Here is a 27,710-nt window from a genome sequence, read left to right as displayed (position 1 = left end):
GAGCTGGTGTCGAGCTTGCTCAGTAAATCTCGATAGATGCCATCTGTCAAGCTATCTGTTAAGCTTTAGTTAAAAAATTTGTCTTCGTTTGTTTTTTAGATCAATCTTCATGTCTTTAATACAACCATGTGATATATATCAAACCCAACTTAAATCTAACCAATTTACAAGTAAAGTACGTTTTGACAAAGTATTAGTCAATTACATATAAAATATGACCCTAACATTATCTAATTAGAACTTTTGGATGGGGATCCCTAATTTGCTACCAGGGACATGAGTGGTATGATGGTAAGGTTTAGGTATCTTCACATTTAGTTGAGAAAGTTTAGGAAAGCAACTTTTGTTACAACTCTAAAGTGGTTAACTGTGAGTGACATAAAATGGGTGATAGGTTCATATGAAAGTAATTGTTCATCACTCACAATCAATCGTTTTTAATAAAACTTTGCTCGGTAAATAGTTATGGAGATATTGGATTGAACAGGAGCAAATTTGACATGGTGCCATCAAAGCTAAATATAAGGTGCAGTAGGGTGATTGGTCTAAGATGGTAGTGACGAGACCTCATCGTTGTAGTATGTGGAAAGGCATTTTAGCTTATTGGAAAAGATTTCATAATTTCATATTGATTAGGGTGGGAAATGGTAATAGTGAAATGTTTTGGCATGATTTATGATGTGAAGATCAATCATTGCAGGTCTTATTTCCAAACTAACACTCCATTGCAGGGGAGTTTAGTGCGCTCGTGATGTCCACCTAACTCCGTCTTCCCTTTGGAGAGGTATTTAGGTTGGGGTAGTAAGGTTACTCGTAAGGTATCTTTTTTTGTATTAACAAATTTGAATTGCATACTAACCATACATAATTTTGTTGAATGGAAACTATTGGTTGTGAAATGGTTAAGCACTTGTTGCTGCATTGCACTATTGCTGGGGAGGCAATAGTGTTGTGGCAAGCAACAAAGCATTGCATTATGTGAACCATATGGAGGGATCCGAACTATTGAAAACAAAGAACAATCTATATGCAAGATATTAAATATGCTCCTTGAGATCCTTTTTTTATATATAAAAATATTGTACTTCGATTGGGGGAAGTGTCTTGAAGTTCTATTGTCATTTTTCAGACCTCATTTGTGTCCGTATGTATTTAAGGACTCTGTCCTTGGGGCGTTCATTCTTTCCAACAAATTATTCTCACTTAAAAAACAAAAATACAGATGAGATTATACCACATGCATATGCCATCAGGTTATCAAAATAAAAATAAAAAGGTGATAACTTACTAAAGTGATATCAAATAGTAATTTAAGTCAACAAAATCATCCAATGAGTACCACTTGCGGCGGAGAGAAAGAGAGAAGAAAAGGGGGGGAAAGTGTACAAGTACATAATTATGCAGATCATCATGACAAACAAGGCATTTTGCAGTAACAAGGACCGGTATAAATCGTATAACTCAACCAGTCCTTGCCCTGTAATAAAAGTTCTCCCCAGTTTCTTCGTTCAAGGGAAATGAACAACTCCACTTCAGCCAAGTAATCATCAATTTCAGCCAGTGTTAGTACTCTGCCAAAATTTAAATCTTTCAAACAAGAAAACCAAACTTCTCCATATCTTTATAACCAAAGGGTGAATTAGGATAGTGAAGGTCAAAGCCAAAGTTTACATTAATTCAAAACTCGAATGGAAATATGAACTTCTGTGATAAGTTTAAAATCAAATACTGCATTATAATAAATAACTGGGATTACAAAAAAACAAATACAAAAACAAAACAAAAAAACCAAACCAAACCAAAAATAAAAGCTTATCACAACTAGAGTGAAATTTAGTAAACAAAGAATAACTTTATGTTTTAGTTTTACTTTTCACATTCAACCCATCTTTATGAAGAGCCATAGTACATTTTATGAATTAAAATATTATATCAAACAAACTGTTTCATCTACACATTTCTGCTAGGTCTTTAATTTTCAAATTCATGCTTGTACAAATGTAAACGATTCAGGTTCAAACATGCCCCTATGGCTTGGATAAACACTAAGCCAAGCACAAAAATCAGATCAGTTTTACTTATTCATGCCATAGCATTATTAAACCATGATCTTAGATAAGAAAAAAATACATAAAAATACCAAGAAACCACCATTCCACCCTAAAAAAAATTAGAATATAAAAAGGGAAAAATCCACCTACAACCACGTGTAGTTATATGCAAAGGAGAACAGGGAACTTGCCTGAACTTTTTTTCTATACCAATTATGCCAATCTCGATGTTTTTGCCTGATATTGGTCCATCAAACCAAGACAGGACACAACAAGCATTAGCGAGCTGAATTAAATGAGAAGAATCTGGAATAATGCTAAAGCTAATACATTGCTACACAGTATTGTTGAAAGGGATTCCTCTGTGAAGCTTAAGCACAAATTTGATGAAAAATATTGAAAGGAAAGAATTAAGACCTCTTTCCTTAATAGATTTTAGGCAAGTCTCTTTGAAAGGTAACGGGATATTAATCAACCAGAACAAAAAAGAACCAAAGAAAAATGCTTAGTTTTATTTGATTGGCATTCATCAAAGAGAACCTTCACATTTACACTGTGACAGTGGTTTTAGTATAGAAGTAGAACTCAAAGCTACAATGCCTACCCTTCCTTCAAGGTTAATATTGAAGTGTGGACAGCATCATCAAGCTCCATATCATCTGTATACCTGTAAGACGGACAGGTAAACAATATTATAGGGGGAAATTATGGCCAATGCAAAGAAAGTTAAAAGGGTAGTACATGTGAAATCCACATACATGAATCCTAATTCAATTCATTTCATTGTATGATATCTTAAACCCCCCCCCCCACCCAAAAAAAAAAAAAAAGTTTCTCTAACACTTAGCTGGTAAGTGAATCAAAACTAATACCTCTTTTCAAGAAATGTCTTTGCATTAGAGACATTTTTCCCCATTGCAGAAGCTTTCCAAGAAAAATATGAACCTGATGGGTCCACCTACAGCAAACAACAAATAACAGGAACATGTTAAGAATGATGATAATTTCTACTGGAAAGTGTAATTTGAAAGAATAAATTCTAAAAGGCTTCTACGTCTGTGTCTCTGCTGCAAATCCAATTGAAATGCCTAACCAAAGTCTATCACTTTTTTTTTTTTTTCAAAAACAATAGAAATGGGTTCAAGTTACAAACTGTGAAACTTTAACAATATATAGACATTTATACAAGATTAATATTTTGTCAAGCCTACTGTTAGATCACATGTTCTCTTTATGCTCATCATTTACTATCACATCCATGACTTCACACATTTAGTAAATTTTCAAAGCATAAAAAATTCAAAATTTTGACATTTGTTAGATAAGAAAGCTCTTAATTTCTGATCTTCTGTTCTATAGAAATGAACAAAAGTTTAACTTGACATTTTTTCTCTGCAACCATGGAGTTCTCAGAAAATAACATGCTTTTTATACAAAGCATATTGGAGGAGCATCATTTTGAACTCCAAAATCTGGGTTTTGGGTTTAGTTCAAACTATTTCATGCATGGCCAAAGCATATATTACATATGGTGTCATAAATATAACTGAAACCAAAGTTCTGGGGAAAACAGAGCAAGAAAATTCAAGCCCACTCAAATGCATCACAAATATAAAATAAAAAATCCATAGCTAACAGTCAGAAGACTAAAAAGACTAGATCTTAACATGCCATGGGGTGTTATTCAAAAAAATTGGATTTTTACAGATGCAAACAGATGTTCTCATAAGCCCAAAATTTGTTGCATCACAGATTAAGAATCAGATCCAAATAAGATCTAATATTAATAATCTCTAACAGCTTGAGCTCAAATGCAATGGCATCTGAAAATTGTTTAACACAAGATTAGGACAGAACTGATGTACCTGATACAATTGTGGGCCTTTGTCGTCAAACCCAGCATGAAACTCCAAAAGGACAAACGCCACTAACAGAACCAAAACAATAAAAAATAAAAATCAGAGTTCCAAAACAGGAATGAAATGTGATTCTTTTGAGACTTTCCTTAGTACACAAATCAAGCATCCACTAGTATTAAAGCTCTATAATTGAAAGTCAAGTTCAAAATCTGATTCATCCAATGACAATGCAGCTCCTCCTCCCCTTATAAGTTATAGGCGCAGGACGTGGTCATGGACTCATGACATATTGGGTGCGTAACTTACCAATCATAAATAGATACAAAATATAATTTGACCAACTGTAAGATCTTTTAAGTTATTCGTGAAAATACACATCTAGAGAAAATCTCGACAGATCATTTTCAATTATTCAAGTTTCTCAAACATACCAAATTATCCTCAACATGGAACAAATGGAAGTCTTGAAGGTCCCAAGGAACTCAATATAGGGGTATTCAAGATCATTCTAAAAGGACTAAAAGGAATTTTGGCAAACATGATTCAGTAATTCATTAGAAATCTGTTGTTGATATCTTCATATCTTCTTTTTGTATCTAAAATATCGTTGCAATTTGTGAACAATCAAGCCCAACAAGTGGTTGGTCAGACCAAACAACCAATGGGGGCACCTCTTCCGTCATTTTTGGGTAGTATACCCCAAATGCCGCCACCACCTATGATGACAATTCCCTAAACTTCACCAGACCCCTCACGATCTACTAAAGGGGTAAATCCGGCTTCTACATATCCCTTGGACAGACCAACATGGAACAACAGAAGCCACCAAACCAAAGTAACTTAGCAAGAGCTTGGCATCTGCCCCAAGTTACATTTTGTACTAGGAAAAGCAAAACTGATCCTGAATGAGTAGAAATTTCTCTGCAAGTTGGAGGCTACTTGAGGTAAAAACTGGTGTCTAAACAGATGAAAAGTAAACTTAAAATTTGCACTAAATTTAAACTCGTTTTGGAGTCATTCGCAAGATGATGTACTTGCATCCTTTTAAATTTCAATAACCTCAGCCTTTTGTCCTGTACATTTCTTTTTTCAAATCACCTATGTATGATTAAGGTGCATAATGATACCCAACAGACTTCAACCCACCTCCCCCCCCCTAAAAAAAATCAAAAACAAAACTGCCACTCTTCTCATAATGAGCATGAACTAATTGAATCAAGTGAATCATATTCCAGAAGAGAAATAATTACCCAGACTGAGTGAACTCCTGCATAACAGCAGCAATTTCCCTTACAAGCTGTGTAACAGGGATGGGCTCCTATAAAATTCCATTGACATATCACTTAGCAACTTATAAATAATCAATTGGCTTAATGTACAAAGCAACAAAAGAAAAGATTTTCTAAATTGCGAATCCAAAATAAAATATCAAAAAACAGGAAAAAATGAATGCAGCAAGAAAAATGCCATAAGTAAAACAAGCTAGTGAGTGAATCCAAAACTAAATTGACTTCAATCCAATAAACAAGTCATAATATTTCATAATATCAAAGCATTTTCATCAAGATCAATTCAACTAATGTTCCTCCATGTAAGAGAGAGCAAGAAAAGACAATGTCTAAAAGAGGTGAATCATGAATGCCACTACAAGGACAACACAAAGCCATTGCCTCCTCAGAGGTGGAAACAGAGAAAGATGCCAAAATGTGAATCTCTATTTCAAAAGTGCCAATGGCCTTTAAGTCAAATAGCATTTCCCAGTCTCTCCAATGGAGTCATCCAAGGTATGAATTCCCCCTCTCTGGCCTCCCCCACATCAAAGAGTAGTGAAGTTTAACTCAAAATAGGAAGATGGAAACTAAGATTCCCTAATTAAAAAATCATAACCTGGATGCACAAATAATTGATGGTCCTCTCTTATTCTTCCAAGTAATTTAAAATATGTAAGCCCAAGGAAACCAGCAAGGGTAATCCAGGTTGTTTTAAAAGCCAAATATGGACATTAGTTAGCAACTAGTGGCATCTAACAGAACAAGAAAGGTCAAACTGGAGGTTTATGAAATATTATTGAAGTCTATGTAAATAAAACTTGATGGAACCATTATTAGAAAAAGATGAAAGATCTGAGTGACAGAAATGAGAAAGTCAGATGGTATGGTATGGAGACATGAGGCACAAGAGCATATAATTAATATACAGCTTGAACTTTATCGTGTAGCAATGTGTGCAGAATGATAAATGCCAAAGAAAAATAAAATTGGTTGCTATTCCGCAACATAATGCACAGATTGATGATGATGATGATGAGCTGACATGTCATTGGGTTAAAAACATCAAGAACTATAACTTGTCATCTTCACAATTTACATTTTTTTTTTTGATAAGTAACGAAAATTTTATTAAAAAAAATGAAGAACAGCCAACCCAAGTACATTGGGAATGTACTATGAGGGCATAAGTCAATAACCAAGATTACAACGATCAAGTAAAACAAAAAGGGAAGAACAAGAAAAATGACAAAAAACCACACTCCAATCGAGGAGAGTGTGTAGGAATAAAGACTTAATCTCTAGTATAGAGCGTTCACAACCCTCGAAGCATCTCTCATTCCTTTCGCGCCAAATACACCATAACAAGCAATGAGGCACAATTCTCCACAACTCTATATTTCTATGTCTTCCAAACTTACCCTGCCAAGACTCAAACAACTCAATAACCTTCTGAGGCATAACCCAATGAATTCCAAATAGGCAAAACACCAACGACCACAACTCACAAGCAATGGGGCAATGAAGAAGAAGATGATCCACCGACTCCCCACAGTTCTTACACATATAGCACCAATCCAGAACTAACACACGTCGTTTGCGAAGATTATCTGTTGTTAAAATCTTACCTAAAGAAGCAGACCATAAAAAGAAAGCTACCCTTGGAGGAACCTTCGATTTCCAAACCAACTTCCAAGGGAAGGGTAAGGTGGTAGGAGGGTAGAAAGAAAGATAGAAACCTCTAACCTCAAAACCTCTACTCCTTGCTGGCTTCCAACACAACCGATCCGGACCCAAACCCCGTACCGTCGAAGAGTAGACCATATCCATAAACCGATCAAAGGATTCTTGTTCCCAATCCTGTGGAGGACGACGAAATTTAGCATCCCAATGAATCCTTCCACCAGACCAACACATAACCTCCGCTACTGAAGAATCCTTTGTTCTACTAATACAATAGAGCTCCGGAAAAGCCTCTTGGAAAGTACGATCACCACACCATACATGCTTCCAAAACTTCACTCGAGTACCATCACCCACATCATACATAAGAAGTTTAGAAAAACGTGTCCAACCACTCCTAATATGTCTCCACAAACTAACACCATAAGCACTGGTCACCTTTTTCGTGCACCAACCACCGCAATCATTCCCATATTTCACTGCAATAACCCTCCTCCATAGAGCATCGTTCTCCATACCATACCTCCATAACCATTTTCCTAGCAAGGCAGCATTAAAACTCCTCAATCGTCTAATACCTAACCCTCCAACCTGCAACGGCTTACAAACCTGAGCCCAATTGACCAAGTGTAATTTAGAGTCACCATTAAGACCACTCCACAAAAAATCTCGCTGTAACTTCTCCATACGATTCGCCACCTTCCCAGGAAGAGGCAGAAGGGAAAGGAAGTAAGTAGGTAAGGAGGAAAGAGTACTTTTAATAAGAGTTACCTTACCCCCCTTAGATAGATACAACCTCTTCCACCCTGCTAATCTCCTTTCCATCTTCTCCAAAATAGGATTCCAAATTGCCAACTCTTTAAATTTAGCTCCTAACGGTAGCCCCAAATATCTCAAAGGAAGAGAGGATAGCCTACAACCCAACATCCCCACCAACACATCCATATTGTAGACCTCCCCTATAGAACCAACTCAGATTTCCCCAAATTAATCCTTAAGCCTGAAACCTCCTCAAATCTAGCTAGGATTGCTCTCAAACAAGCTATATGCGAAGAATCAGCATCACAAAAAATAAGAGTGTCATCAGCAAACAAAAGATGAGACACCATCACCGAGTTGCCAGCTGCATTACCTACAGAGAAGCCTGAGAACTGACCAGAAGTAACAGCCACATCCAACAAACGACTCAACCCCTCCATAACAATGTCAAATAGCAACGGAGACAAGGGGTCCCCTTGCCGAATCCCCCTAGAGCTACCAAAAAAATCAGAAGGACTACCATTGATCAGAATGGAGAATTTAACAGTAGATATGCAACACATTATCCACTTTCTCCATTTCTCTGAAAACCCACAACGCTGAAGCATATACATTAAAAAACCCCAGCTCACATGGTCATAAGCCTTCTCCACATCCAACTTACACAAAACTCCCGGAACACCTGACTTCAATCTACTATCAATACATTCTGAAGCAATCAAAAAAGAGTCCAATATCTGTCTACCTTTCACAAATGCATTTTGAGAATTCGAAATAAGCCCATATGCCACCCTTCTGAGACGATTAGCCAACACTTTAGAAATGATCTTATAGATCCCACCAACTAAACTAATAGGCCGAAAATCCTTGATCTCCACAGCATCCACCTTTTTGGGAATAAGAGCAAGAAAAGAAGCATTAAGGCTCTTCTCAAACACAGCCTGAGTATGAAAATTGTGGAACACTGCCATAATTTCAGCCTTCAACAAACACCAGCAAGACTGAAAAAACGCCATAGAAAAGCCATCCGGGCCAGGAGCCTTATCACCCTTAAAATCACTAATCACCCCAAACACCTCTTCCTCGTCAAAAGGCCTATCTAGCCACAATGCATCATCCTCTGAGATACAAGAGAACTCCACATCATCTAGTAAAGGTCTATGAGCCACAGTTTCAGTATATAGCTGTCTATAAAAATGAGAGATACAACCAGCTATAGCCTCCGGATCTGAAGACAATTCACCATCTACCATAAGCCTATCAATGGAATTAACTCTTCTGTGAGAGTTAGCTATACGATGAAAGAATTTGGTATTCCTGTCACCTTCTCTAATACAAAGGACTCTAGACTTCTGCCTCCAACAGATTTCCTCCATCAAAGTAACTTTTTCTAAGTCACCTCGAATTCTCTCCAACTCCATCCTTTCCTCCACAACTAAAGTTCGACTATCCTCAATCATCTCTAAATCACGAAGCTCTTGCCACAATTTTCTCACCCGATCTTCAACATTTCCAAAAACCTCCACATTCCATTTCTTCAAATCATTTTTCAAAAGCTTCAATTTATAGGCCAACACAAAACTCGGAGCTCCTTGGACATTATAAGATGCCCACCAGGATCGCACCCTCTCCACGAAACCCTCATCTTTCAGCCACATATTCTCAAATCTAAATGGCCTCCTACCGCTCTGAAAGGAACCACCCTCAAGAACAATCGGGAAGTGATCAGATAACAGCCTAGGCAAGCGTTGCTGAGAAACAGACGGAAACTTATCATCCCAATCGCGTAAAACAAAAACCTGTCCAGCCTAGCCTTCGAAGCAACTTCACGAGTATTAGACCAAGTGAAAGATCCCCCTTGAAGCGGAATATCAATGAGACCTTGCTCAGAAATAAAATTGGAGAACTCCCGCATGGCATTAGTAAAAGAGGTTGAACCAGAACGCTCAGAAGGAAACCTAACCACGTTAAAATCACCACCCACACACCATGGAACATTCCACCAACTATTCAAACCAAATAATTCTTCCCATAAGAACCTTCTATCTCTCACAGAATTAGGACCATAGACACCAGTAAACGCCCAAAGTCATCTTCACAATTTACATAAAATGAATATATATATATATATATATATATAAAGAGAAAAAGAGAGAGAGAGAGAGAGAGAGAGATAATTGGATGCTATTCCCCAACATAATGCACAGATTTATAACGATGATGATGAACTGACATGTCATTGGGTTAAAAACATCAAGAACCATTACTTGTCATCTTCACAAATTACATAAAATGAATGAATATATATATATATATATATATATATATAGAGAGAGAGAGAGAGAGAGAGAGAGAGAAATGCTCTTATAAACATTATCCTAGTGTCTGATTCAGAGCTACTTCTGGAACGGCAGAAAATTGACCAAACAACCAAATTAATCATCAGTCACCAATAGAACCATGTAAAAAAATCACCACATTCCTTAAAATTTTAAATGCAGAAAACAGCTGGTACTTCTCACATGGAAGGCAACCAATTTCAATCAAGTTGGAAGGTGGTGAAATTTGCAGAGTACCCTACAAGATCAATCCAATCTAGGATACAGACTCTTATACTATATAAGTCTTTGGGAACACAATTGCAATTCAGTCAACAGAATATTATCTGCTTCAATCTAAACTCAGATCACTCTATCCGGGACACCAACAAATTCATCCATGATAAATTCCTTTCAAAAAACTGTAAACAACCATTTTTTTACAAGTATGACATTGCCAAAAGCATAAATGATGTAGCATAAATCAAAGCGACAAAGGAGCAATAGCCTCTAGTCAAAGCTTTACAACTTAGCACTATAAGTGAAACCAAATGATAATGTGACAAAATAATATTAAAAAGAGAGATATAGATGATGAGGAAAATGAAAAAACACAAAGGAAGTTGACACATACTTTGTATAAGCGGTGGTATTGCTCTGCCTGCTTTCTACTTTTTCGTACCAGAACTCGAAAGTCAGGACCCATGCCATTGCACAACAGCTCATTTTAGTTAAAAACTCAATTGTTTACCATGTTTGGAGCGGAGGAAAAAATAAGTCCAACCAATACAATGAACAAAAATAGAAAGGCTAATCATGTAGATAATGGCAACAACCAACAGGTTAGCTTGTTGTCAAGTGCCATTGTGCCAAATGAGATATCTCCTCCAACGGGGCAAGGATAATAGTAAGAGAATCACAATGTCAATTAGTTACAATCTTATTTTAAAGGCAGGCATCCTTGCCATTTCGACTCTTTAAAAAGTGGTTCAAGAAAGAAAATCATATGCTAAGACTTCCCCCAAAAGCTTAACATAAGCATACATACATCTTTGGATAGTAATATAAACCAGCAAATGTGGCAAATTCCATAGTCTATAGTTACTTACATTGTAATTCACAGTATGGGACAAATGATGAATACATTTACTCAGAATTCAGAATTCAAGCGATGAACAAGTCTTGTACGCGCCGGGTGCATGAGACCTTTGTCTCACTGGGGCTCACCTGTCAGTGTGACAGGTTTCCTGCACCTAGTACATGAGATACCTTCTCCCACCATTGGCATTTAGCAGATTATCAACTTGAATACAATGGTGATGGAAAATTTCCTAAAGGAAAACCTATGCATCAAACAGGCGCGCATAGCATAGTGCATTGGATATCCATTTCCAGCTCCAGAAACAATACATCACCAACCACCCATTATTCTTTAACTCGCACTCAGTTGCTTGAATAAGTCGAGTAGTAAGAAAAGAAATTTGGATGGTGGGCATTAATAAGCAAGAGGATAAATCATTGTTTAAATTCAATCAAAATGAAGCATTAACTTCGCCCATTAATTCATTATCTTCATGTAATTTGTGTTAACCAGTCACTGATTAAGCATAACTGCTTTCAAAACAAAACAAAACTTCATTTCTGGACTTTCCCATGCTAGTCAGGAATAAAAGAAAAACATGTCCCCAAACTGAATAAATTAACATCGTCATTTTGCTACAATATGGTCATCTACTTGCTTCTTAGTCTCACCTCCTAGCAGAATAAATAACAAAAACATCAGCCCTTACGTTAATGATACATGAAGGATTCCTGTACTCCTAATGTCTTTCTTCCTGCAAAAATAGGACACAGCAACTGCACTGCAATCTTTGTCTTCTTTCACCATACCTTCTTAGTCATAATGCATGTCAACGTTTGACTCCGGTGCTTTGGATTCTACACAAGCATGCTCATGCAATAAATCTGAATCATGATTCATCATAAATCTCACATTTTGATCTTTTGCTTTTCTTGGATTTTAACTTCTTGCTTCCCTCATTTTCTTTCGATACCTTCTTTTTGCTTCCATTGTTTTCTTTTGATGCCTCCTTGTTTCCTTCATTTTCTTTCGTTGCCTTTTTCTTCTTCCTTCTTTCTTCTTCTTTTGATGCCTTCTTTCTTTTCAAAGGCAGTGTTTCTTCCTCGTCTCCGATTTCCGTCTCATTAGCAATTTGTTCAGCATTTAGTGGTAGATCTGCTGCTACAGAAGGTTTAACTTCTGCTCATAAGAATGAGGAATGTATAATTAGTAGGTGTGGATTAATGTTGACATTATAATATTATATAACTTGCTTTGCATAAGAGGAACAATTAAGGTAACCATCGTATAAACTAAGAAGTGTATGGTGTGTACCAAACTTCAGGGTCTAGCAACTTCAAAAACTGGAGTCAGATCTCATATATCCCTATCAAATTTAAAGCATATTTGATCCCCTAAAAACCCTTTTCAAATAAAATTAGGCTAAAATTAAATCTAGTCCACTGCTTTTATCTCTGTTGTCAAATGTCCCTAAGGTTTAATTTTTGTCAATCTAGTCCTTTCATCCAAATTTGTTACTAAATGACTCTGTTCTAATATTATTTTTTTCTTCATTCAAATTTTAACTGAAAACATCATAAGTTGCTCTGTTAGATCTTGTCATTTGATGAGCACTAGCTAGGAAAAAGAAATCAACACAGAAGTACCAGATTAACTCATTTTGAAATAGTGAGGGACTAAAATAATAAAAATTAAATCTTAAGAACTAAATTGACAACTAAAGTAAAAGTCAAGGGACTAAATTGGATTTTAGCCTAAAAATTATGTGTGTAGTAATGGAAAATAAAATATTTTCATCATTTTACATTACAGAGAAAAAAATACCAAGAGTATAGGATCGATCTAGTCTTCACTCCTAGGCCATTAGGAGTTGTTTACTTATTAGTAGTTTGAGGATAAAGACAGACTCCAACCTCCTAAGAGATCCCTGAAGTTAAGTTTAAAGAATGGATCCACAGTTATAACATCAAATCAACCAATCCAGAAAGAGGTGAAACAAAGTGTGACTAGTTGTTGGGCTCAAAGTTTTCTTTCAAAAATATTAGTTCCACCTTATATAACTGCTTTCAACGATGACCCAACTTTTTGGATTGTTTTTTAGTAACTTCATTATAAAGTGATACGACCTTTTGTTTTTCTTTTTTATTTTATGACAAGGAACCCCCTCAGGGTATGAGCCAGTGGGACCACCACTGAGGGGTAAACCCAAGATGCCTACATACCCTCACTGAGCAGGCATCAAGTAAATCGCAAAATGCCTCAGCTAGGAGTTAAATCAAAGACTTCTGGGTTTACAGTTATCCAGGCACTCTCCCTTAGCTTGAGGCATCCCACGTGGGGGCAAAGTGATAAGACCTTTCCTCATTGGTACGCTACACACATCTCTTGAGTCTTGAACTACCTTACCCACCATCCCATTAAGCTAAAGCTCATTAGCTCCAGCCCAGTGTTAGAATTATCACTCATATCATATGAGCAATAAATTGCTTCAAACTTAGACTACATTACTGGTACTAGTCCCCACAATCATTCCTTGTACACAAAATGTAACAGCATGCCACTAATAGAATAATCATAGTACTAGAAACAATACTATTGGCTTGGTCCATAACGGACAAGACAAAAACAGAAAACTAACCTTCATCAGCAAAATTGGAGTCAAAGACAACATTTGTAAGATGCTGCTTCAGGAAAACCTACACGATGAAGACAATATAAATAAGATGATGATGGAAATTTATGCAGAACATCGCGTTAGCTTATAAAACCACAAATGAAAAGACTATCTACAATCCCTGCATGAGCTCTGTAAAAGTGTCAACCTTATACGTGTCAGGGCCATAGATTCAAACAATGAAACTCAAAGAAATACATAGCTCCGAATAAGGGGCAGTCATTAGGCATGTGGACCAAGAGTCAGTGCACGTTTAGGAATGCTTAGGCGTCAATTGGAAAACTGACCTTTCCAGCCAAAAGTTCAAGTGCACCATGCCCTAAGCAGACCTTCACAGCCAAGTATACGAGTGCACCACACATAAGATTAATGCACTTAAATTTATACATTCACCATTAAACCTTTTTGCTCTATGTTTTCAACATTATGCCATCATGTTAATTGACCATCTTGCTTTGGTATCATCACATGCAGATTACTAATGTCCCTTTAATAAGAGTCAAGTAATGTGCTGATGGCAGCATCTCACTTTATACTTTATTCAAATGAATGGTAGCTGCAATAATTTGAGTCTATCAATGAAAGCAGAAAACAACTTCATTTTTCATTAACATAATATCCAACGAAATTGCTAAACCCTCAGAAATGGATTTAATCATTCTTTTTTTTTATAAATAACGTAAGAGTATTATTAATAATAATAAAGGAATTGCCAAACCGAGTACATTGGGGATGTACTAAGGATGCAGAAATCATGAAACGAGAACAACAGTCAAGAAAAATAGAAAAGGAAGAACAGGAAAAATGAGAAAAAACCACACTCCATTCGAAGAGAGTGTGTAAGAAAAAAGACTTAATCCCCAACAAAGAGCGTTCGCAACCCTCAAAACTTCTAGCATTCATCTCTCGCCAAATGCACCAAATCAAACAGTGAGGTACCAACTTCCAAATATCAATGTGACGATGTCTCGCAAACTTTCCTTGCCAAGCCTCAAACACCTCAAGAACAGTACGAGGCATAACCCACTGAATACCAAACAAGCAGAAAACCAAAGACCACAGCTCCCAAGCTATGGTGCAATGAAGTAGAAGATGATCCACCGACTCCCCACACCTCTTACACATAAAGCACCAGTCAAGCACAATCACTCGTCTTTTACGAAAGTTGTCTGTTGTTAAGATCTTACCTAAGGAAACAGACCAAGAAAAGAAGGCTACCCTTGGAGGAGCCTTCGATTGCCATATCATTTTTCATGGAAAAGAAACAGGATTATGAGGATAAAAGGAACTGTAATAATCTCTAACCTCAAATCCTGTATTCCTTGCAGACTTCCAACAAACCTTATCTGGTCCAAACCCTCTCACTGACGAGGAGTAGAGTAGCCCCATAAACCGATCAAAGGCTTCTTCTTTCCAATCTTGTGGAGGACGACGAAATAGCACATTCCAGTGAAACCTGACAGCAGACCAACCCATAACTTCAGCCACTGAGGAGTCCTTGGACCTACTAAGACAATAAAGCTCCGGAAAGGCCTCTTGGAGAGTACAATCCCCACACCACACATGCTTCCAAAATTTCACTCTAGTACCTTCCCCCACATCATAAACCAGGAGTTTAGAGAAGTTCAACCAGCCACTTCTAATATATCTCCACAAGCTTACCCCATAAGGACTTGTCACTCTCTTCGAACACCAACTACCCCATATATTCCCATATTTTGCCTCTATAACCCTCCTCTATAAAGCATCAGTCTCGGTTCCATACCTCCACAACCATTTACCTAGTAAGGCAGAATTAAATTTATCCAACTGTCTTATACCCAACCCCCCATCCTGCAAAGGCCTACAAACCTTGGCCCAATTAACTAAATGAATTTTAGGTTCACCACCAATCCCATCCCACAAAAAGTGTCTCTGTAATTTCTCCATACGCTTGGCCACCTTACCCGGTAAAAGAAGTAGGGAAAGAAAGTATGTAGGTAAGGACGATAATGAGCTTTTAATGAGTGTCACCTTACCCCCTTTAGATAAATACATTCTCTTCCAACCTGCTAATCTCCTCTCCATTCTCTCAAGAATAGGGTTCCAAACAGATAAGTCCTTAAATTTTGCACCTAAAGAAAGGCCCAAATATTTCAAGGGCAGAGAAGATTGCCCACACCCCAACAGACCAACCAAAGCCTCCAAATTGAGTACGCCACCAACAGGTACCAGCTCAGATTTCCCTAAATTAATACGAAGCCCAAACACCTCCTCAAATCTAGCAAGAATCGCCCTCAAATTAGCAATCTGAGAAGGTTCAGCATCACAAAAAATCAAAGTGTCATCTGCAAATAGAAGGTGAGACACCATCACTGACGGACCAGCCGTACTGCCCACAGAAAAGCCTGAGAATTGCCCAGTGGAGACAGCCACATCCAACATACGACTTAATGCCTCCATCACAATATCAAACAACAATGGGGATAATGGATCCCCTTGCCGAAGCCCCCTAGAACTTCCAAAGAAATCAGTTGGGCTACCATTGATTAAGATGGAAAACTTTACAGTTGAAATGCAATACCTAATCCAATTTCTCCATTTTTCTGAGAAACCACAACGTTGCAGCATATACATTAAAAAATCCCAACTCACATGATCATATGCCTTCTCCACATCCAACTTACAAAGCACACCCGGAACTCCTGACTTCAATCTACTATCAATACATTCAGAAGCAATCAAGACAGAATCCAAAATCTGTCTGCCCTTCACAAAAGCATTTTGTGAATCTGAAATAAGTCCATGCGCCACCCTATGAAGCCTATTAGCCAAAACCTTAGAAATAATCTTATACATCCCACCAACTAAGCTGATAGGCCGATAATCCTTTACCTCCACAGCATCCACTTTCTTAGGAATAAGGGCTAGGAATGAAGCATTAAGACTCTTCTCAAACACCGCCTGAGTATGGAAATTGTGGAATACAGCCATAATTTCAGTTATCAAAACACCCCAACAAGATTGAAAGAATGCCATGGAAAAGCCATCCGGGCCAGGTGCTTTATCACCATTAAAGTCATGGATCACCTCAAACACCTCTTCTTCCTCAAAAAGGCCTATCGAGCCAACTCGCATCTTCCACCGAGATGCTAGAAAAGTCCACATCATCTAAGACCGGCCTGTGAGCCACATCCTCAAAGTAAAGCTGCCTATAGAATTGAGAGATACAGTTTGCTATAGCAGCAGGGTCCGAAGACAACACCCCATCCACCATAAGCCTATCAATAGAATTAACCCTCCTGTGAGAATTAGCTATACGATGAAAAAACTTAGTATTCCTATCTCCTTCCCTAACACAAAGAACTCTAGATTTCTGCCTCCAACAAATTTCTTCCAACAGGGTAGCTTTCTCTAAGTCATCACGAATTCTTCCCATATCCACCCTTTCCTCTGCTGATAATCCCTGATTCTCCTCCCTAATCTCTAGAACACTAAGTTCCTTCCACAAGTTTCTAATCCGAACATCCACATGACCAAACTCCTCCACATTCCATCTTTTCAAGTCATTTTTAAGGAGCTTTAATTTATTAGCCAGAATAAAACTTGGCGCACCGTGAACCTGGTAGGAATCCCACCATGACCATACCCTATCCACAAAACCTTCATCCTTTAGCCACATATTCTCAAATCTAAATGGCATACTCCCTCTCTGAAAAGATCCACCCTCAAGGACAATTGGAAAATGATCTGAGCACAATTTAGACAAATGCCGTCTTGAGAAACTCGTTGGAAATTTATCCTCCCAATCTCGCAGAAAACAAAAATCTCGTCCCTAGCCTTTGAAGCCTTCTCTAGAATTAGACCAAGTGAAGGTACCTCTGCGTGGCAGCATCAATAAGACCCTGTTCTGAGATAAAGTTAGAAAAATCCCTCATAGCAGTAGTGAAAGAAGTAGACCCCAATCGTTCAGAAGGGAATCTAACCACATAAAAGTCACCACCCACACACCATGGGACGCTCCACCAGCTATTCAAGCCACAAAGTTCCTCCCATAATAATCTCCTATCTCGGTATAAATTAGGCCCATAAACACCCGTAAACGCCCATACAAACTGATCTGACACACTTGTAAACTTACAAGAAACCGAAAATCTCCCCAATGCTTCCTCCATTTTATTCACTACCCGAGTGTCCCACATCACTAACACACCACCAAAAGCACCACATGAACCTAAATAAGACCAATCAACATGATGTCCACCCCACAAGCTACGAATCACGGCTCTATTAATCAGCCCCATTTTGGTTTCTTGAAGACAAACCACATCTGGCCCCCATTTCCTAATCAAGTTTCTAACCCTGTGCTTTTTATCCTGCTCATTAAACACTCTACGGTTCCAATAAATATTCTTCACCTTCATAGATAAAAAACAACCGCCCGCTCAGAACTTGCACCCCTAACTTTATTTGTATCGTACTCAACATTTAAAGATGACAACAAATTCTTCGCCTCCCTTCCGACTTTCTGTCCGGACTTAACCAACATCTTCTAACCACCCACCACAAGTTTCTGCCTTTCTTTTTTCCTGGCCTCTATGGCTAATAACAGACCTGTAATCTGCTCCTCAAAACCTTCCAGTGAAGTTCCCACAGATTTCTTAAAAGCCTTTATCCTATTGGTTACCCATTGCGATAGATGACAATTATCCACACACTCCTTACACCCAATCTCCTTCAAAGGACTAGACTCCAACTCCAACGGCCCTTCAGTAGCCAAAGGAACCACAACTAAAGGCTCATCACCTCCCTCACAAGACCTCAACCTTACATCAGACTCCCACAGCTCACTTACTGACCCGGGAACCACAATCAAGGAATCCACTAGCCCCTCACTCTCATCTGCCCAATTAACCCTCTTCCCTTCATTTGTACAAGAAACATTACCTGGTACACCCTCTCCCTCTAAACTTGAGCAAACTGACATACAGTCTGGAGAACGGTATAGTGACAATGGGAGCACTAATTGCCGACCATCACGCATTTGTAATATCCAATCTTTGGAGTTACCCCAAGACTTATCTAAATCTCCGATCAAGTCCATAATAGATGGGCCAGGTAATGGAACTCCCACAAGGTCAGAAATAACCGAACCTTCGAAACCCATGAAATCCTCATCCCCTTCCTCTGATGCCACTGAAGAGGACAAAGACACCAGCTCCGACACTATCGGATCTTCCAGATTCATTACCTGTTCCGATAACGTGACCGATGACACCTCCGGCACCAATCTCGACTCACACTACGTACTGGTCATCGACATCTGTTCGTGGGAGACTTGGGCCACCACCGCCGGACCTGTCGGCTCAGTGGGAGGCGGCGCTAGTCGATTCGAACTAAGCTGAGCAACGTTATGTTCAAAATCCGTCACCGCTACGTCGATCGGTACCATCGACGATGTCTTAGGTTGCTCTGAGGTGGTGGGTATGACCATCGGAACCTTCGGCGTCATCACAAATTGCTCCGATGTCTTGGGTGTGAGCACCGAGACCTTCGACGACGTTGTGGGTAGCTCCGATGCGATGGGTTTGGCCCTTGAGCACCTAACCTCCTTCGGGACAATGATCTCAGTACTACCTGAGCTTAGCGTAAACCCATTCTGATCAGAGGACTCCAGAGCCCGTGGGCCACTAAGAGAACTTTCTCCAATCTCAAAGATAGCCGGGGCTTAGCGGACCTGCCCAAGCTAGTTTCTTTATTACCCAACAAGGCCGAGGCATTCATCTTGGATGGGCTCAAACCCACCGCATTATTAGAATCAACCTTGGTACCCATTTGCTGCTTGTTGACCTCCTTAACGATCCAAAGATACCCGCCTCTTCCCATATTCATTCACACTCACACACTTCTCTCCCCGGCCAACGTCCCTTCCTAAAATCACGCAACTTTCCAAACTCAACCATTTTTGAATTCAAACTCGGTCTTCAAAGGATTTTTGCAATTAATTCCTTCCGGATTTTCTCCTCAATTTTATTCTTGCCATTAATAACACCTACTCCACCCTCACCACCACCCACGGCTGCTCGATGAAAACTACCCGACCGAGTTTCGAAGCTACAACCCGAGTGTGAGACTTGTCAATTCGGAATCTCCACATTGTTCTTCACGATACCAGCCTTAATCTTATCTCTGTTAAGGGGCTGCTGATCATATTTCAACATTGCCTGCACTGGATCTTTAACAACATCCACAAATGACCTGGTAGGATGATGTATTGGGCTCTGCTTAGATCTATACGGTACAAACTTCAAACCACCCAACGCATATTAAGCAGGTTCCAACATCCTTCGTAATTCAATCCCAAAAGTTCTCCATCCTTGTTGTAATTTACCAGCTGGAATAATGATATTTCACCGCCGCCCACCAACCTTAAGCTCTGTCACTGATACAAACTGCCCAAAAGAATTGGACCCCCGTTGCAAAGTGTACGCAGTAGCACCTTCCCTAAGTGTGAAGAATTGCTTAGAGCTAACCCCAATCACAATGTGTTCCAGATTCCGCATAATCCAAAGCGCTGCACCCTTGCCCATAAACACCGATTGCATGTGGTATTTGCCCTGTTCAAAGATCTTAAGGGAGAAAACATTCCCTCCTTCCTCAACCACTAACTGAAACAACTTAGATTCAATAAAGAAACTTCGGAATCCCCCCATACTAATCCTAATACATAAAAACTAAAACAGTATTTCTGGCTTATGCAGGATGAGGCCAAAAAAAAAAACCCAGAGATGCATACGCAAGTGCCCAAATGGGATATTTATCAATGGAATCATCATGTAATCAAGGTGACATGAGCAGGGAAGACTTAGATTTGAACTTTATCAGGTATCATCTTTTATAGAAAAGGTAACCATACCACTATGATGAAATTCTTCCAAATAAGATCCCACTGAAAATCCTTGCAAGTAAATAGAGGGTTAGGGATTTAGATTTTACCCAACAATGCCATAAAGTGAAACCTTAAGATAAATTTTTGGTCGAGTGCTTGATTTTGGTTTGGAGTTTGCTTGATGTAATAGACACATGGATTTAATCATTCCTTTTAATAAAATAAAATAAAAAAAGATTAAATGGTTAGAACAACAACAAGTTTTTAGCTTTGAATGCAAAAAAGCTCTATCACTCATATCTATCACAGCCTAAAATTGTTCTTGGCCTCAAGGTAGAACGAAGAGTTTTGAGCATTAAGTAAGAAAATTTGAGATGCCAAAACCATGAGTAACAAGCTACCAAAATGCAACTCTAGTAAGGGCAAAAAATAAATATAAGAGTTTAAAACTAGCACATATCTTCAGCCCTGACTTTCAGCAAGAAATTCTAACAACTCTTCACAATCATAAAGAATAAGAACATACCGCAGACAGAAGTTGCCGAGTCTTTATATCCCAAAAGCGTAGATAACTGTCCAGTCCTAGAAATTAGTCAAGTTCTCAGTTTTGATGGTCAAGAAAATTTGGTCCTAAGACAAACAAACTTAACCTTAAAAGGCTAAAGGATGATTCGATAAAATTAAGTGAACCCAGACATGATGAAGTGCTAACTGCACGCACCCTTCTTTTAATTAGAATATTAATACAGGAAATGACTTTCAGGAAAAAAAAATAATACGAGAATAAAAGGTTGTCACTGCTTAGTAGATAATATAGCAAGTGATTGAGTATAAACTAAGATAAACTTTTCCTCCTTTTCTTTCCCACTTCTCCAGACTAAAAGACCACCCTAACTAAACTTTGCTATCCATAACTCATAACCAAGTAGTGGCTGCCTTCTAAAGGAAGCCAATACTTTGACCACACAACAAAGGGTGAACATGCAAACCTTTTGACCAAAAAAGAAAAATAAAAAGAGGGTATGCACACACAATAAGAAACACAGACTACAGACCTCTCTCTCTTGATGTGTGTATCTGTGTGTGTGTGTGCAAATGGAGTTGTGTGAGTATGTATGGGTGTCAGTATGAGTTTCAATGCAAATTAACATAAAGGTAAAACAATACAACACACTCACCACAAGATGCAATCACTGGAAGCTCTGGGTGCCTGGCTATAGATCTGATGCTTCCAGAACATTTTCCCAAAAAGCACCCCAATAATTTTCCTGTAAAAAGATACTTTCATCATTTAAGGAGTTACAAGAGAGAGAAATCTCAAATCATTCAAAAAATGTGAATTATATGCAAGAATAACATTAGCAACATCATATTTAATGCAACTTTAATGCAACATCATACTTTCATCAATTTTCACATCCACTTTAATGCAACTCAATTAACCTCAATCCAAAAATATGTAATATTTACCTATAATCCAAAGTAAACCTTGGAGTAAGATGGGTTCAATTTTCAGAGTTAAAAATGAATAATACCCTTGAATACCTATGGTACTTGCAAAAGGACCTATGTCCAGACATTAAACGTCATATGCAAATCAATTGTGCATTAACAATTTACTTTGAAAAAAAAAATTCTACAAAGGCCTTGAGCTCTATTGCATAAAAATTTCAATACTGAATTAGGTGTTTCTTGCGGTGATCAAGCTCTTCCCAGATATGACCCCTTGACACATAAATTTTGATGCATGTAACATGAAGCAAACAATTGAAATGAAGCCAAAAGAAAACCATCATATAGTTCGTAAGTATTATATGCCTCATCTTTTGGATCTAAAACTTACATAAGAAAAACATTTTCCACAGATCAAAAAAAGCATAAGGGCATGTCTATCAGTTTGTATATCCCCACACAAAGATACATGGTGGAGCCAGCATTTAGCAATATATATAAATGAACCCATGTGCCTGCACAGCCGCTCACACAGGAACATAGAGAAACTCCACATATAAGACTTGATCACCTTAAATGATAATTGCCAATCTAAATTAGCCAGACAGTACCAAAGGAAAGCGATGCTCTTTTCTTTTTTCCATCTTTTTAATAATCAAAGGCTTACTGAAGAAAACTAATTAAGTAAATAAACAGAACACTTACACTACCAAAATACACTATAAGAGAGCGAATGGTAGATGTATCTTCCAGACTTCCACACAGATAGAATATCAAATAAGTGACAACATGATGGAACTACAGTTCACCTGTGCGCATGTCAAAAGAAGCAAGGTCACCAGACCCATTCCCTACATAGACTGTATAGCCATCTAAATCTTCAGTTACTGATTTGATAGGCGTCTCCCGAAAATCAAATGAGATAACAGGTCTTCGTTGAGCAGAAATATCATAGAGGCGAACCTGTTAAGAAAAAATAAATAAATTGAAGTTTTTGAGTGGCTGGATGATTACAATTACAATAGAGCTACTAGTCTACAAGAGATAAGGTAATAAAGAAATTATGGTTCCTCCAAGAAACCAGCAAAGACAAAATGAAAAGAAAGCATTCCAAGTTCTATAAAAAGTAAGAAATTAAAAAATTTTAAAAAAAAAAAACTAACAATAACTTGTATATCATAAAACTAACAAAGGATACATATGGAATTGACATTTTCTTAGCTCCAGATGAAAGAAGAAAAATTAAAAAAATTCATCCTAGGTGTATTATTAGTCATTGTTAGTTTAATGGCTCATGATCAATAACATGTAGAACATGGGTATTCTCTCTCATGACATAACATCTGATGATATCTCAATTGAAGAGAATTCAAGTACACAAAAAAACCCCAATTCCAGTCAGCATCAAGCAACACATGCTCAAAGGACAGTAGGAAGTAAGGGAAAAATCCATAAGAATGTTGCATTCCCAGAAGTTACTAATATCCAGTTATTCATTCCAAAATGAAAGAAGAATTTGCAATGAAAGATTACCTGATGGCTGTTGGTGCCAGCCACAACTTTGCGGTGATCATCCTTACTCAGGAATGTTGATGATGTAAACCAAGTTGGGGTAAAAATATCAAGACTGTTCTTAGGAGGCTGCATAGGGTAGAAGCTATTAAATAAATGCAAGGAAAAAATACATATTAAAGAAAATTAATTTGTGAATTTCTTTCAAGATTTAGCAGATTAAGGAAAGGCTCACAGATTTGGCAGCCCAGATTTTAGAACAGTTGTCAAGATCCCACATGTTCATTTCAACACCCTTTCTGAGATGAAAAACAAGAAAACCATTATTTCATAGATGAATAAGCTAGTACACACCATAAAATCCCACTACGGAATGACAATTGACTTAATTCTCAAGCTTATAAATTCTAATTGTGAATCTCAAGAGCACTCACCCTCCAAATATAGCATAATTTTCACTTCCATCGACTTTAGAACATAAGATATTTCCAGAACTGCAAACACTCCATGTGTTTGACGAACCAATAGAGGCAGAACCTGCAGGTGAATCAGTAACTTCAATGGACCTCATGCTTGTGTTTCCTTTTGTTGTACAAGTAAGTAAAGTACAAGACCTAGAATTTAACAATAAATTTAAAGATCAGAAGCTGTATGCATATAAGAAGAATGCAGCTGGAAATCAAAGATGTAAGGACCTATGGTTGAATTAGGTGGCAAAGCCTAGAAAGCAACAATATTGCAGTACCTGGATGTCAACCCCAATTTCTGTCCGGCAAATAAATGCAACCCAACAACAGCATCATCTTCAGGTCTAGGACCATCCTCATTGGCATTAGAAACCGTGAAACAAATATCCCCATTAATTGCACTGAGAACCTCAATCTGTAATATACATTAAGAACACAAATATTGAATAGGATCTTCAATAAGCCTATAACTAACAGTCAAAATTGAAAACCGAAACATGTAGCCAGATATTCATAAGTCCCAGAGTGTAACTCACCATACCAGTTTTTCTTGCCACTGCTAATAACTGCAAGAGAAAAAGAAAAATAATTCTTAAAAAAAACACTTCTGCAAAATAAAGGATTTGAGGGTATTAAATACATTTTTAGAAAAAGATTGATAGAATATCTGAATTCATACACATATGTAAAACAAAAGGATAGATTGTCCTAGTTCAAGATAAAAGCTTCTATTTAGGCAATAAGTGAAACTTGAAAGTTGCTCTTTGGCAAGCAAGCCATTATGCATTATCGCCAGATATATGGAAGGGAATGACTAGAGCATCCAATCAACTGGTTGCAACCAATATTAGAACCTGTTTCTCTTAAAGGATGATACATATAAGTTGCCTCTTACTTCTTCAGAAAACAAACAGAACATAAAATGGCAATTAAGTACAATGCTTGAAGTCCCAAACTTCATGAACAATTACAAACTCTATTCGTAATACCCATTGAAAAATTTAACTCAAACCACAAAGGCTCATATTATTTGTTTAACTTACTAATGCTTTATTTAAAATGAGTGTTGGCCCCAAGAAGATGGTGAATAGCAGATTCAAACTAGTGACCACCTCTTCATGAGGCGTGGCACCCAATGAATTCTACTACCCTTGGGGCAACATTAATTAAACTCCATTAGCTGCATAACAAGCATTCAAACCGAAACCTTCAACAGCAAAAGAAATCCAATTGAAATCAAAACATACTATCATTTCTGCCCAAAACATGAAAGCATATCTTCATTCTCAAAAACTCCAAACTTCAACAAACCATACTAAACTAACAATTGGAACCAAAACCAAACACTTAAAAAAATTGAAACATATTGCCAACAACAACACAGGTGCTTGAAATTCAAAATTCAATAAACTCAAACAATTTGCAACACACCAACACATACCGGGTCATCTTCACGGTCATTGATAGAAGCAGCAAGTACACATTTTGATGAGTCCAGCTCACCCCACCTCTCCACCACTCTAGGAGCCCCTCCTTGACTACCCTTAGCTTCAATAACTATCACCCAAAAAAAAAAAATAACATAAACACCAAGCAAAGCATCAAAAACCCAGATATATAAATACAAAATAAAGCATATAAAACCCAAAAGACAAGCTTTTTACAAAAGGGTATTGCTAATTTAGATCAATGAATAAAAGGGTGTAAGAAAAAAAATTCACCTTTGATGAGACCAAGTGCGTCGAAGGTTAGAGCTCGAAGAGAAGGGCAACCAGGGCACTCTAATGTGGTTGTACGAGGCATCTTTTTAGTAAAATCTGCGTTGTCTCTCACCAGGGGACGGACCCAGTATCTCAAGCTAGAGGTGCGTGAACTCTAGGTCAGATCAATAAAATTTTTTTGGGGGGGCTCACAAACAAAAAGTTACAAATCCCGCCACCAAAAACCAGAGGAACTGCAAGAACAATGTTAACCATTTACGCTACTAATCTTTATAATAAGGCTTTGGACCTATAATTTTAGACATGCTCTATTTGGACCCTTATAAGACATCTTGGACTAGAAAAGCACTAGGGTCTAGTTATATTGGGCCTTGTAGGTATTGTTTCCACTTTCCAGCATGGTCTCTTTTAGGAGTGCAGCCGAACTATATGGTAAAACTTATACGGCTCGACCCGACTCAATGCCTCAGGTTGGTTTCCACATATTGATAGATTGGGTTAAAATTTTTATTTTAATCTTGGGTTGTATTAAGTTCAAGTTAATAGTTTTTTCAAGTCATTTGACTCAATTCAACTGAACATCTATAAAATTTATTTTACTATAATTATTTCACTATTTAGTGCTTATGTTTCTTCTATTGTTTGTCTCGTCACAGGTTTGGATTTTAACCTCCTTTTCATTAATATGAAATCCCTAAAATTTGAATATATCTTATGCATGTTATTTGAATTGTTATAATTTATTAGATAAATGGTTTATATGGTTGATGAAAACCATGTTTTTACAAGGAAAAAAAATGTTTAAACGCAACCCACCTATTGGAATATTCACAAGTGAGTAGCATGGTGTGTTGGGTAAAAAAGTCCAACATTGCATACTAATGCGAAGAATGAGTGGTTAATTTATCATAATTAAGTTCAAACTCGTTGATTTAAGCTTTTGGATTACCTATTGTTCTTATATGTTATTAACCCCTCATTGAAGTCTCCCTAAAGTGCTCTCTCCCTAACACTGTCAATCCACAACTCATTCAACCCTAGCAACCATTTACACTACTAATCTATATACTACTAAAAGTTGAAACGTAGCTGTAGACACTCGATTTTGCACTCATAATTTAATCAAGGAAGATGACTAGAATGACCATTCATACACCCAAAATTCATGATTGTATTACATGCATTAATTCATAAATTGCATATCATAAAAATGATCTTGAGATTCTAACAGTCGCGACGGTATGCCCGATTTCCAAATCGGACCATTAGATTGAAAGATATCGCATGATCAAGTTTGTACGGTCTACATGCATTTTGTTTGGGTGAAACCATCTACGCATGATTAATTTAAATTAATTCTAATTAGTTAGACAATTAAAATTAATTAAATAATTTTGTGATTGGTTGTTAGTTAGTGTCAAAAATAGACTTGTTTGCATGGGAATAAAGAAGATAATCAGATAACAAAAAAATTGTGGATAATCAAGACTTTTTGGAGTATTTATCTACAAAATAATCATTGCTAAAAAAACCTGAATCATCAAAAAAGAAGTTTAATTTTTAGAATATGGATTGAAAACGCGTCTAAGTGCAAATTTCGGCTCAAAAAACCTTAAAAAAGGAGTCCAAAGTGGACCAAAACTCAAACATAGGTTCGGCACCCAAGAGGGCCATTCGGCACTTTTTTCCAAGTGCCGTTTAGCACAAATTTGGGGCCCAGCCCAAGAGCTTCTAGATTGAGATAAATCTTACCTTTTACGATTTTTTAGAAATGAGGACGCGTGCCAATTCGTATTCTGATCATTTAGCTAATTTTTCGAAGCATTCTCACCCTTATAAATAGAGGATGCCTCTCAAAATTTAGCACACTTTTTCAAGTTTTCTGACCCCCCCCCTTTTTGGCTCTTCTCTTCTTTTCAATTCTTTCTTACATTAAAGACGTTCTGGAGGCTCTTGCCTTAAGAATTTCTTTTCTATAAGCAAAATATTTTAGGCTT

At 37.6% G+C, this 27,710-nt stretch overlaps 1 protein-coding gene and 1 pseudogene across 1 annotated transcript; both read right to left on the bottom strand.

Moving 5' to 3' along the window:
• Positions 1–1,820: 1,820 nt before the first annotated feature.
• On the bottom strand, positions 1,821–11,826 carry LOC142616046 (proteasome subunit alpha type-2-A-like; annotated as a pseudogene).
• Positions 11,477–25,979, bottom strand: LOC142615786 (ribosome biogenesis protein nsa1-like). Its single transcript, XM_075788615.1, has 12 exons — positions 25,714–25,979; positions 25,434–25,549; positions 24,529–24,558; positions 24,271–24,407; positions 23,960–24,139; positions 23,761–23,824; positions 23,547–23,654; positions 22,823–22,976; positions 21,740–21,829; positions 21,088–21,143; positions 13,658–13,715; positions 11,477–12,198 (listed from the first exon to the last, which is right to left on the bottom strand). The coding sequence occupies exons 1-12, from the start codon at positions 25,793–25,795 to the stop codon at positions 11,909–11,911; spliced, it is 1,365 nt and encodes a 454-aa protein (XP_075644730.1). The 5' UTR covers positions 25,796–25,979; the 3' UTR covers positions 11,477–11,908.
• Positions 25,980–27,710: the final 1,731 nt, after the last annotated feature.

This window comes from Castanea sativa, chromosome 11 (genome assembly GCF_040712315.1).
Source record: "Castanea sativa cultivar Marrone di Chiusa Pesio chromosome 11, ASM4071231v1".
Classification (NCBI taxonomy): Eukaryota; Viridiplantae; Streptophyta; class Magnoliopsida; order Fagales; family Fagaceae; genus Castanea; species Castanea sativa.
This window is presented reverse-complemented; position numbering and strand designations above follow the sequence as displayed.